At 44.0% G+C, this 13,790-nt stretch overlaps 1 protein-coding gene across 1 annotated transcript in view; it reads right to left on the reverse strand.

The window, feature by feature from the left end:
* Window positions 1-13,790, reverse strand: part of SH3RF3 (SH3 domain containing ring finger 3) — a 251,417-nt gene that overhangs the window by 61,933 nt on the left and 175,694 nt on the right. Inside the window, exon 4 of the mRNA XM_063338544.1 lies at window positions 72-443. Within this exon, the coding sequence (XP_063194614.1) occupies window positions 72-443 (372 nt within the window). The remainder of the gene's footprint in view (window positions 1-71; window positions 444-13,790) is intronic.

The raw sequence follows: 13,790 nt of genomic DNA on the forward strand, positions 1-13,790 counted from the left end.
GCAACGGCGAGCCAGGCCTTCTGGGCTGTGCACCGCCCACCCAAAACTCGCCTCTCCCCCCCGCCCCTTACCTGGGCTGGGGCACTGGAGGAGAGGTGGGTCAGGTCCCCGATCCTGGCGGCCGCCCGCGGGTCGCTGGAGCTGATGAGGACGGGGGCGCTGATCTCCATGGAGTGCCGGTTGCTGGCGGCCTGGGAGGACTTGTGCGTCATGCTGAGGGCGGTGAAGGAATGCCGCTTCTTGGCGTTCTTCTTGCCCTCTGCCTGCCGCTGGGCTGCCCCAGCTGCCCCGGCGCCGGCCAGCGTGGAGCACGGTGCCAGGCCCGCTGCTGCCGCTGACGCCGCCACTGCCGCCGTCTCCGTTGGCAGCGGCACGTCGCAGACGGAGGCAGCAGCCAAGCACGTCTTGTCCATTTCGATGAGCTGCTTGGCAGATTCATTGAGCTGCGTGTGGAGGAAAAGCAAAAGTTACAAAAAGGTTAAACAAAGGAAGAGAAGGTGCGATGTCAACGGCCCGTCACAGCTTGATGATGGCACCCACTGGACCTGCCTGGGCTTTTGTCCCTGAAGCTCCTTTCCTGGTGGCCTACACCGGTCCTGGCAAGGGGATGCTGCCCTGCAATGAACCATTGCGGCTGTTCCCCCAGGGCAGAGCGGGGTCTGGAGCGCCCTACGTGCCCGCATGCCTGCAGGGCTCATCACAGGGGGATTCTGCCCTGGAAAACAGGGCACTCAGGACAGGTCCCAAACCCAGCCTGGTTTTCTCGTCCATCCGTCACCTCTCAGTTGGCCAGGCAGGTCCCCAGGAGGCACACTAGCACACTTGGTTTCCCAAAACCTGCTCCAAACCCTCCACAGTGTTACTGTCTGTCTCCAGGGAGATGCCCAATTTATTTAATTTTCTGAAGCTGGGTGAGTTATTTCCAACCACTTCTTAATGCCATGAAAATCAAAAGAGAGGCAGAATAAGCATCCAGGAGAGTTAGGCTAGAACCTGGCATTGCAAGTTGGTGCACATCAAGCTACGACATTTAAAAACCGTCATTCGCTAGAATAGCTTGTCCCACGCCTGCAGTGGCAGAGTCAGGGGAAGGAGGCAGGAGCCCTTCCATCAGTGCCTCGCTATTCCCAGACCCATTATAGGCCTATACTTGACATTTGCCACACAGGGTTTTGATCCAGTACAGCTTCCAAATCCTTCCAAATCCATATCCTCGCCTCCCACCCAACACAGATTATCCAAATGCAGACGCAAACCGAGGGCACTTTTTCCAGCTGTGTCACTTCAACCAAGGAGGAGCATGATGGCCACTGGAAGACTTTCTCAGAGTCCAACTTGAAAAATTGGTCTCACCAGTCCTCCCAAAGAGCTTAAAACTTGGCCTACAGCCCACGGAGACAGCAGAGCACCTGGACGTTCAGGCCAGTTTTCTGTTCCTCATTCAATCACAGATAACCTCATGCCTATATTTATAAATGCCAAAGGCGTGCTGGGTGGGACAACCCTGTCACTGAAGCCTCTTACGTCCTAGCCACCATAACTCATACAGGAAAGCTACACCTCACCTAGCTGGAGAGTTTTTAGGCGCATAGGGGTGCTACAGTCACTGATGATACATGAAGTGTGCTCAGCAACGCTTTCTGCACAGCTTTCATTGCCAATAGATCTTCCCTCAAGGGGTGCTAACAGATGAGGGAAAATGCCACAATTTGCCAACAGACCTTTATATTAAACTAGGATGCACCGCAATATGTTTGCATTTAATGAATAAAAACAACATATGAAAAAGGGAGCCACGGCTAACACATATGGGCTTTTGCGTACACTGCTATTCTGAGACCCACATAAACCAGAGGTGCATGTAGTACTATTCTGGACCAAAACCAGGCTATTTTTGTTTCTATAACCGCTGTATGAATTATGGCAGCATCCAAGAAACTCAGTCGAGAACAAGGTCTTCTCAGGCTCTAAATAAAAAAAAAGAATAGTTGCTGCTCCAAGCAAAGACAATTTAGAAACCGAATACAAGTGAAAATCAAAGGGAAAAAGAGAGGGATGGGAAAGATAACTATAGAAGTGTGCAGTTAAACAAATGTGCAACTGAGTAGTTTTTATGACTCCCAACCACTGGGAGTGGTAAATATAAATAAGAAATAGATCTTGCGAGCCTTATGCCAGTCCTCCTAAGTTCGAGCACTTCCACAAGGACCCATTCTGAGTAACAGGCAATAAAGCCACTAACACCTAGAAAGTAAACATCAACTTGCAGGATCCTTCATTCTATGACAGCTTCCACCAAGTCAACCAAGAGCCTCCAATTAATGATGCTCCACTACTGTCAGAGCTGCTGGGAGTCCTGCAACCATTCAATTAGCAGGACGTTTTCCCAGCTGCACTCTCCAACTTGAGACCATGCTTACAGCCAGCATAGTGCACTCCACCTGCCAATTTTTGCCAATCACAGCTGATCCCATTTCAGATTCTTCAAGAATGTCCATTATTTCCCACTTCATCATGCTCTAAATTGGTACAACCTAATATTTGCCAGCAGGCTCCAAGTTGCAAGGAAACCAGATGGTTCCCCTCCCTTAAGTAGGTGTTACAGCTCCGCTTACCCAATTGATGGAGATAGTCTAGCCGAATTATTTGAAATATTAAGGAGAAAAGGAGAAAGACATCAAATATGCATGATTCTTTTCTACAGCAGAGGGTGAGGAAATACTTTGCTAGTCAACAGCAAGCAGGATAAGAATATATTTTAACTCTTTGACGTAAGAAAATATAGAGTTAAAAAACAAAGTATTTAGAACTTCCTGATTTTACAACAATGCTCCATATGAACAATGAAGTACTCCAGCTCTTAATATCAAAACTCTGATTCCTCTTGTAAGAATTAGATTGTAAATCCCAATGGCTAGAATCCAATTTAACACCAAAGCTGTTCTTTTTAAAACAACAAAATCAATTACTTTTTTGTTCAAAGCAAAACCTAGTTAAAAAGGTCAATAAGAGAGTTAGCATCTAAACATGGAGTGATAAAAAATAGCCCTGTGTTGATATAAACAAAGTCATTCTCGATATCAGTAGAAGATTAAAGGCAAAAGAAAACCCCTCCCCCAAACAGTCAAGCTAATGAACTTTTTGGGAATGTCAGAGTCTTCCTGAAATACTGGGAAAAAATTATTTTGGGCTGCCAAGATAAAAAATACTTTGGAGCTCTACCACTTTATTTTTGTAAGGAACTGTTTTTAAACAGCTTTGCCCAGCTTTTGTTGGAAAGTCCTTCCCAAATAGGCTGTGAATATCAGAGAAAAGGTTCTGCTTACTACTTTGTAAAAGCAAAAGTTGCTGTCTCTTCACAAAGAACTTTCAGAAACCCCTTTTTAAACATAAACATGATTACAAATTTCTTATTTTAAACTCTGACTATGTAAACAAGCATTGCTTTCTGGTGTCTGTCATCGGATCTTCATGCAGATCTGCTTCCAGAGGAGAAACTTAATGGAAAGTTCTGACCCGCAGTCAGTGTCAGGAATTTGACATTTCTGGAAGGCTGTAGCTCTTACGACAACGCCTAATACTACAACTCAGCTTTCTCGCCCATTTTTGATCCCTACATTTGAAATTCTGGCCTTGCTGATTCCAAATAGTAAAATACCCCTGAGATCACAGCAGGACTGATTTTAGCCCAAATCCATTCTGTATCAAGAGGATGTCCTAGAAAACTCGATATATGATTTAGAGGGATAAGGCTTGGATTTGAATGCCAACGAGTCAAGCATTCCCAGCCACCCTGCAATTCTTGGTCTGGGAATGCAAAACCTTGCGAGGGCAAGCCTTATAATATCTGAGGGACGCTACCATGCAAGAGGTGCGATGAAATGGTACAGTAAAACTGTTCACGGGGTCTCAGTGACTATTGCTGTGGGTGCTGCATGCTGAGATAAGGATGCAGCAGCCTCAGTTCATAGAGCTACTGTGCCTGTTTCTCAGGAAGGCATTCCCCAGCTGCCAGGAACTGTACTGGAGACAGCTCCAGCTCGTCTGGTTTTGAGAGTGAAGGCAGGCGCATGTGGGATAACTCTGTGCACAGAGCCTTGTTCACCTCCAAACAACCTTTTCCCACAAAGGGAGCAGTAATCAAGCTCCGTTCATTAAAAATTTGCTGACCTTGATCAGGGAGCCACAGTGCTCTCCCCGCCACAATGCAAGCTGTCATGACTTTGGCCGCCAGCCAGCCAGCCCATGCAATATGAACTAAGGGAGAGGGGTTTTTTTCTTCTTCTGGCTTTTAGATATGACTATTTGGAGAGGGTTTTTTTTCTTCTTCTGGCTTTCAAATATGACTATTTTACACACTGTACTTGAGACTTTACCATATGGGCAACAAAGGTACAAACATTAAGCTGCCTCACTCAGGACTTCTCCACTGCCAACATTATTTTCTTATTAGTGTCTAGATAAACCTCATTTTTCTGCAGAATGCATTAAGGTGACTTTCTCTCTCTCTCTGTGTCTCTGTTGCACGTGCTTGCACACACTCACGCATATACACACACCCCAGTTCACCCCAGTTCCTGACACATGTGGGTTTAAAAGAGACTACCTGTAAACAGTTTCAACATATTTCTCTGTTAAGGATGAGGGGATACAGGAGAGAAACCGTCATCTGCACTAACTATCCCCACATGGGACTAAATATGCCCTTCATAACCCAATGTGATTTAATGTACTATAGTTTCAATGGGCAGCGTTGTACACCTACTTACATACCCCACCTGGGATGAAGAGCAAGGAAAAAGCTGCTTCTTGTCCAGTGTGGGTCATAATTAATTCTAGTTTTAGTCCAAATGACAAATTATTACTGTGGAACTTATTATTATGGAAGAAGATAGAAGCGTGGGAAATCTAGGTCAGATTTAAATAATTAACCATTACTGCATCTCCCCTGACAGATATGCCAGTGCGTTTACTAATCCATGGTAGTGGCAAAATTGTTCTAGCCCAGTTTAGACCTCCAAGGGACACCTTGATACACAGTGGTCAACACAGCAGCTCCTGGGTTGTTGCAGTTCACTGACGGTGCTGTCTTCTGTAAGACGGAGGCCAGTAAGTCTTATTCTGCTCTTGAATACTTTTAGTTATCTAGTCATTTATGTCTGAGCAATGGATTAATTTCTCACTGATATCTGACCTACCAAAGAGAGGACCTTACTCTGTTTCTGGTTTAGCAACATATTTCAGTGCATACTTGATACTATGCACAGACCAAAGTGTCACCGATGGGACTAAAAATGCCATTATTTTCTAAATAAGGAAGGATTGCTTAAATTCTCAGTTTTACACACAGGCGCCTAAGTATTTTGTTAAACTGGAGCCAGTTTGAACCAGGAAGTACAGTTTATTAAGGCTTTCAGGAAAATAATGCTTCATTTGCTATGTAAGCTTTTTTTCTATCTTCATGGAAAGTATTAGCTAAAGGATCATGCTATTCAAATACAGGTATAAGATCACAAATACATTACTTTGGGCCCCTTTTAAAAGTGAAAAGTTACAAACCCCCACAAATCAATGCACACCTAATGAAAAAGAACAAACTGGTAAGAAAAAATATCATGCTGAAAGTTTTGGAAAGAAACCACTGAGCAGGGCAAAAAGGAAAATTAAAACTATTAATAAGACTTCTTCACAATGTCCCTCTGAAAGACTGAAAGTATTTTCACCCAGGGACTGCTAATTTTTATACTTTACAGTTCATAAATATTGAGAAGATCACGCACATCCCTATTTCATGCCTTGCAGAAACTTTGGCAACTTGGAGTTCCATAGCTGATTTTGTGATTAAAATAAACAGTCTGAATTTATTACTGCATTTTCACTTCAGAGTAGTTACTTTCAGGAAATATTAAGTTCTTATGCGCTCATTAAATTAGTTTTGCTAGTATTATAATTTATGTTCTGAAGCACAGTGAGGTTATTAAGTAAGTAAGGGCATAAACTATACAAGAGCCTCCAGTCTCTGTTAGGTCCCTGAGAGGACAGCATCTGTGAAAGCATTTTCATCCCCCAAAAGCAGCGTTTCAGCAAGCTAAAGCAGCTTGTCCTTACTGTTATACCTACTGAAAATGCAGGATACAACCTTTCTTCTCCTGCAGTCGAATGGCAAAAACACCCTTCGACTCAAATGGGCATTAGGAGGAAGTAAATAATGCTTTACCTAATACTTTACGTGTTCATTGGGTAAGTCAGTACTGTCGATGCACAGCAGTTCCAAGGGCTTACTAATGGGACATTAGCAAAGTTGTGCCAAAGGCTATTCAACCAAGTCATATTGAATACATCTATAATTTTCATCTTACAAAACTCACACGTTTTGTAAATTCAGATTTAAAAATGTTTACAGAAAGCCTCCCAAGCTCTCCATGGACAGTTTAAATTCATTGGACAGAAGCTACAAAATCCTATCTCAGTTATTCATTTGGGCACCATCCTCTGGTGAAGAATCATTGTTAAGGCACAGTTTAAGAGCAAATATTATAGCTAGAACAAAGCACTATTTAATGTTTTTGTGTTATTCTCTAACAATCCACTATTGCTTTTTCTAATTTATTGCCAGGGAGGGACAAGCAAATGTGGAACGGATTTTCTGCAAGTGGTTTATCCATCATGGAAGATAGATTTCTGAAACCCCACGCTGTGATTGAGAGTAGAGTTATTCCATGCACCCAGAAAACACAAGAAGCGCAGTGCATGAGCTTGCTTGAACACATTCACGCGGAGCAGTAGCTGCAGAAATACTTTGCTAGGGCACATCTCAAACTTCAGGTGTCCTGTTCCTCCAGTCACAGGCTGAGGCATACGTCTCATTCTCTTTTCCAAAAGCCTGCTAAATATGTTAGCATGTTCTCAAGGAAGGAAGTCCCTAAAACCATACAGCAGATAGCCTTCCTGATAAGGGTCATACATGTACGCAATTATGTATGGAGTCCGGGAAACGCAAGCCAATCATGGCTCCTTGAAAGGCAGCGGTACTTAGCAATCTATTTCCCTGTCTTACAAGATCTTTCTCATTTAGCAGCAATGTCACTTCTAACGCACTGAGAGGCCGAAGGAATGTAGCATATTAGAACAGCATGTGCTTGGACGAGCATGTCATCATGATCTTGCAGAATGAAAATAAATGATGCGTGCAGCACAAGTAAACACTAAGCCTTGGGTGGTGAACTGGGAATATTTTTTTTCTTTCCCTTTTTTCCGAACAATTTTAAGATGGAAAATGGTTCACAGTGATGGAGAACAAACACATGGCTTGGTGAACCCCAGAAAAATGCGCAGTCTGCTGCAGAGTCTGCTCAGGAGCAAAGTGCAGCTAGTAACCTTATGCAAACTAATGTCCAAATCGCTGAGAAGAAAGAAAATAAAACTAAATGCAATGGTATTAAAAATAGATGAATTCACCAAAAAGAAGTATGCTTTCTGCATCCCTCTCCACTGCCTGAAACAATTCCAGCTATCTAGCCTTCAGCTCCAAGCATGAGGACTATATTGCTCTGATCTGTCATCTTTGAATCTCAGATCTGTTGTGCATCTTCAATGTGCCTGAGGATTTCCTTCTCTTTTCTTCCTATCTGTCCTCTATGGACACCCTTTTTCATAATGAGATGCTCATGACTGCACCACAGCTCCTTTGAAAGCAAGAAATGTAACCAAATACAGCTTTACTCAACATCAGAAAGAGTGGGAGAATCCAGCCTATTTTTACTTATAAATTATTCAGAAAGCTAAATAAGAAGTGCAGTCATGAATTCATGGGCTTGATCCTAATTCCTTTGAAGTCAGTGGCAAAACTCCAGCTGCCTTCAACGGTGGAAGGACTGGTGCCCATCTGGCACCAATTTCAGTACCAGAAGAGTCCCTGTTTGAGTTTGTGAGGAGTTTACTGACAAAATTATTTTTTCATCAAAACCCAAAACTCATCAGAACTTAAGTACTTCACAGGAACATGCTGGTTTTGACAAGATGTCCATCAGGAAACCATTTCTTAGATGATGTTTCTCAGCTAAGATGTAGAAATGACCACGGCTACAGTGATTTGGGAGTTCACCCAGGCACCTGGGCTCCTGGCTCAAAGTGCCTCATGGAGGAACAGCCACAGGAGACCTGAAACAACACTCCCACTTTCCTAATAGAAAACCACCAGCTTTCTGGCTATGCTGAGTCTCCCCCACTCTTGTTCTTGTTAAACGGAAAATGCCTGTGACTCTCCCAGGTGCCCACCTGCACAGTCACAGAAGATGCTAGTGCTGGCAGAAATGGCAGCCTTATGCTGGGCAGCAGCCTGGACAGCAGAGCAAGATGGACTCAGGAGGCTTTCAGAAGCAGTTCAGATGTAGTCCTAATGCCTTGTTGACAGCTGGCAGCTGTATGAGCCCTTTACCATTGCTGCCATTACTGCAAGGAAGGGAAGCCCTCCGAAGCAGCTTTTTGCTGAAATATAGAAATGCCTTCACTTTGAACCAGCTGGACCTCAAAACTTCAGCATGGGCTAGGAAAGATACTGGTTCCTGGATCATAGTTGTGTGCATCACTAGTGACCTCTAAGCACTATCTGCAGAGCCTATATGCCTTAAAAAGAGCCAAGGCTCATGTTTTCAGAGTTTTCTGGCAACTTTCTACTTCCTTCTTTAATGTTCCACAAGGCTCCTGGTGCTATTGTTTAATTGGGTGATCAACAATACCTACGAAATTTTGAATTAAGTGAAAACTGACAAGTCAAACACCACCAAAGCAGAGGATCTCTTCAGAGTCAATGCACACATCAAGCTTGGAAGTCTCAAAGCAAACGGCTTCCCAGTTATGCTGTGTGACCCCAAGTAATTATAAACTGGATTGTGAAGCAGGCAATATCATGCTCACGTTGTTGTGTGGACCCCTGTCTTCTTGATAGTTGCACTGTGCACACATGCTACCAGACACAACATCATGCCCTTTTGCTCATTTTCTGAAATTTGTTCCTGGAAATATTGTTCTTGAAAGTATTGGGGTTTTTTTAGTGTTCACAATTGCATAAAGGAAGCAACAATAACATGTCTTTTTTTAGGAAAACACTTGCTTCCAACTGAATTTGATAAAGGATAGGGATGAAAGAAAGAAAATACATATATTTGCTGAAGTCCTTTCTGAATTTGATAACAAAAGTGTTCTGGTGAACAATGAGAAAAAGGCCTACACACATCACATCATCAGTGTTATCTGCAGAAAGCATGAAGTTGGATAAATCTGTGAAGCTCTTGGAAGCTCTTGGAATCGCAGCACAGGGAGCACATGGGAGAGCCACAGTAATTTTTCAAGTACTGCAAGGCTTTGCCTACACTGAGCAAGCAAGGAGCCTTTGTTGCTGTGATTTACAACTTTGTGTAGAAAAAGAAATCTGGTGCAATTGGGGAAAATTAAGTTTTATGTGCTGCAACTGAAGATTACCTGTGGGGAATCGCACACAAATAAATGTACTGCTGTCTCTACCTCTGACAAAGCAGTGAAATGAAGAATGAAAGCAAATGCCAAGAAAATGCTTTGGTTCAATTGCTTGTAAAAGAAACCAAGGTATACACACTTCAAGCAGACATTAGTACTAAAGGGCTGTGATAAACAGCCTTTGCCCTGTGTGTGCTATATATAGGAAAGAGAAATTTTTGACTACGTATTCTTCTGGCTCCTGCTTCCCAGATACAAGACAGAGAAGGATTGCTGGATGTGGTACAGGGCATTTGCAATAGAGCAACGTCCCATGGGGCTGTACAGTTAGATATTGTGTGCATGGAGCTCCTTCTACAGCTGGCTACAAAGCAGGGCTGCTGGTTGTGGTGGAGAGTTGCAGCACCAGCTCCGGGGGTCTCACTGCGTGTTTTACTGGGAGCAGCCAACATTAAAGGATGTCAGCCACACGTCACGAAAGCTGCTGCATCACTGGAGAGCTGTGCCCAGGCTTCGGTTTCACTATTTGCCAGACGGGGTGAAAATATGGGTGAGGACAAGGATGTGCTGCTGTTTTACCTGAGTGCCTGACCACTCTTTAGGGACAGCTCTGGGGTGTTTCTCTGAAATGGCAGATGAACTGTCCATGTTTGTGACAGGCAGCATCAAATCAGGATACATGGATCATCTGTGTGACAGGGAGGCCCACCTTCTTGTGTTCTGAGAGAGACCTCACTTGCCAGCCTGAGTTTGTGTCTCGTAGTTTCCCTGTGGCTACTATGCTGTAAACTCTGCTGGAAATTACCTGGGCATTTAAAGTGCCTCCTGCCCACATAAACGTGCTGATGCCTGGTACAACAGCACAGCTCTCTTTTCCCTCTTTGCATCCTTCTTCACTCTATGCAACGATGAGTTATTTTTAAACAATTTTTACATGAGGTTCTCTTACCTGGGAGACCTTTATACTTCTGTCGTATTTGTTAAAAGGTGCTGTCATATTTGTTAAAAGGTAGACAACAGATTGGGACGGCATGAGGAAGCAGCGGCTGTTGCTCATGGCATAGTCATGCGCATCTCAGTAGTGTAGGAAGCCTGACCAGTAACTGAAGGCTCTGAAAGCCAGTCTGTAAGATATGAAAGTGTGTTTTCTGTGCTATATGATGATGTAATTGGGTTCACAACCCTCCCCCCTCATCTCGTGGAAGAAAAATCTGACAAGGCTGAACTGTGACAAATTCCCTCGACTCCACAAATTCTTGACTGAAAATGGCAGCATTCAGCCTCGCGCTCACGGCATGACTGACTGCCCCTCGCCTAGAGGAACTGTTTGCAGCCTTCTTTGGAGAATCTGAGATGTTAAAATATGATTGGGTACAAGGCCGAGGTCGGAGTCAGATGTCTCTCCACCGACTTGCCAACAGCTGCAGTCAAGGGGTTCATTGAACTTTCCGGCTATCAAACTGGAAAATGCTATTTGTTCAACTTCCTGAGTTTGATTTCTGGTTTAGGGTAAAGGACACGTACCCAGCGCTGTTGAGTCATGCAGTGAAGCAGCTAGTACCCTTCCCTCTCGTAGGCTCATCTAAAGCTGGATTCACGTGCTGGTTTCTGTCAAAGCCTGCTCTGCCACGGGTGTCACTCCGAGATAAGAGGTGTGCCATTTCTTCAGCGCCAATGAGCTTTGAGCAGATCTCTTAGGATGCTCAGGCACATGTGTCACATTACTGCAATAAAGTACGATGATTGCCGGCATTAGTCACTTTTATGACATCCATATGCAAATGCTGTTTATGTTAGTATGCTACAACTGGAAGGAATTTGGAAAACCACTGCTCTGGGCCATGCTGTTTGAGTTCCGAGATGGCAAAATTAATGGGCTAGCAAAAAATCTGCACAGTAGGAAATCTTTCTGAAAGTGCTGGGTTGTTTTTTTTTCTGTTTGTGGAATTACTCAAGCTCAAATATTTTCCTAACACATTCCTTTCTGAAAATGGACTGCCCTGGGTTGCACCTACATTCTGTAGGCAGAGAGACAAGTTGTCCTGAGGAAACTGAATTTTTGCAAACTGTGACCACACCATGTGATGCAGTCACACAGAGACATTTGTTATTAATACTTTTATTATTCTTGCCATTAAATGCTGAAGAACTCCCACTACGGATCAGAACTCCATTGTGAGAAATACTACGTAAACATAGAGCAACAAGACAGCTCTTGGCCCAAAGAGAGTACAACTTAAGAGGAGGACAAGAAACAATATAGATATAGACAAAATATACAATAAGATAGCTTTATCAGCAAGATGGACACAGGATTTTGCACACCGTTAATCTTCTGTAGGCATCACAGCCAAGAACAATTTTATAGAGGAGTCTGGAGTAGCAATGCTGATGCAGATGTCTGGATGTTTTTGAAGCATTTGTCACAACAGTGAAGAGAAGAGCACTATGGAAGAAACCGAGAATTTGAAAAAAATGACAGAGTGATTGGCATCACTGGCTGATCAAAACCAAGGGTTGATCTTTCAGTAGTAAATAAAAGATGATAGGTAGAGAGAGAAATGAGTAATCAAAGGTTTGCAAGTAAGGGCAAGTTGCATGGGCTCTACAGGACAGAAAAGGGTTTCGGAGAGAAAGAAAGAAGTGGCAGCAGATGAGCAGTCTGGATGGTCATGAATCAGGCAGGTCTGCATTTGTTAAGGATGCACAAAGGGTATAGCCATAATCAGAATATGAGATGACGAGGGTTTGATCTTTGTGTATGCTCAGCAATCAGGTTGGACAAAGATTACATAGGACTGCCAGCCACATGGATGATTGGAGCCAGGCATGCGGATGTGATTCCCACTGGCAATGTCTTTATTACTTGCCATGAAAGTACATTGATCTCTCCTTAACCAGTGACCAAATAGGAAGAGTAACACACTTAATTCTGACTGCGTACTGCACTGAAACCTCAGGTATGTGTTGAGTGAGAGTTGCTCTATGCAAAAGCAGACATATGTGTCGCTGGAGTGGTGTGCAGCTGCCTTTGCTATGACCTTAAACTCAGCCCTCAGGAGCGCTGCTGTGCCCGCAGGGACCCCCATATGACAAAACCTTGTGCTCGAGACAGAGCGTGGCCCAAAGCAGTAACCAGCCAGGGTTAAACCATGACAGCCCCCCAGCTGCTACGAGGCAGAGAAGCTCAGTGCCAGCAACAAGAGCTGCCAGACCTTGTCATGGCCTGTGGGACTGCCAGGAATGGGGTATCAATCATCTCTATAGCCCTCCTTCCACCCCAATAATTTATACACACAGAAAGAGGAAAAACAGGCACCCACCAAATCAATTCAACCGCACTTCTCTCTCCTGAGCAAGGTACCTATTGAAGGAAAAGGTTTTGGCTGGGAAAACGCAAGCCTCTCTAAGCACTAGGCTGCAGCAAGGAGAGAAGATGCTGAGGCCATTATTTCTGCCCTCAAAGGGAAGACACACTGTCCTTCCTCCTGGGCTAGGAAAAGGGAAGAAAAAAGACACAACAGGAAAACATGCCTGTAAATTCCTTATTCATCTGCTGACGTAGAAGCAGATTAGAGAAAAGGGATCAAGGAGATCACCATCAAGAAACTTGCCACCATGCTTTACTTTCCCCACCATCCTCAAGCCACACAGGGCTTGAACCAGTAGTGCTCTCCCTCCTTCTGCAGGGTTCCTTTCTTCTCGAGAAACAGTAACACAAGGCAGAGTTGCCTCTTCCTTCAGTGCCATCCCTTTAGCCACAGGGCAAGAGGAGAATATCTCCAGCATGAGTCCAGCGTGACCACTGCCTGAATGTTCTGGCGCCTCTCCTGCTTTGTTCCAAGGTTTCCAGAAAAATTCTGTTATGGAAAAATTGTATTATGGAAACCTCTCTCATGAAATTTCCTGTCAAATTGATTCAATTGTGTCTAAACAGATCAGAAGACTTCAAAGTTAGACTTAGAGCAGGACACTCCCTCCAGCCTTATTTAAAACCAAGGCTAATATTATTAACCTTGTTTATGGAGTACCTAGTGCTGCTTTGTCATAAAATTATAACTTAATAAAATAATTACATAAATTGAGGGACAACCAGGAGGTAGAGGAGGTTGCTTACACAAAGCCCCACGTTCCTCACCTCATGATTTTGATGTGAATGGCTTGGAGTGCAGTTCAACAGCAGCATCGCCTGCAGAGTATCTGCGGGTGAGGGTTGCTGCCCTGGTCATGTTTTCCTGCAGTGAGTGTGAGTTGCCACATGTCCCCCTTTCCCATTTTCCCACTTTCTGCCCTGTATCAGCATGTTCATGTGGCTA

Source organism: Chroicocephalus ridibundus, chromosome 1, assembly GCF_963924245.1.
Source record: "Chroicocephalus ridibundus chromosome 1, bChrRid1.1, whole genome shotgun sequence".
NCBI classification, from domain to species: Eukaryota; Metazoa; Chordata; class Aves; order Charadriiformes; family Laridae; genus Chroicocephalus; species Chroicocephalus ridibundus.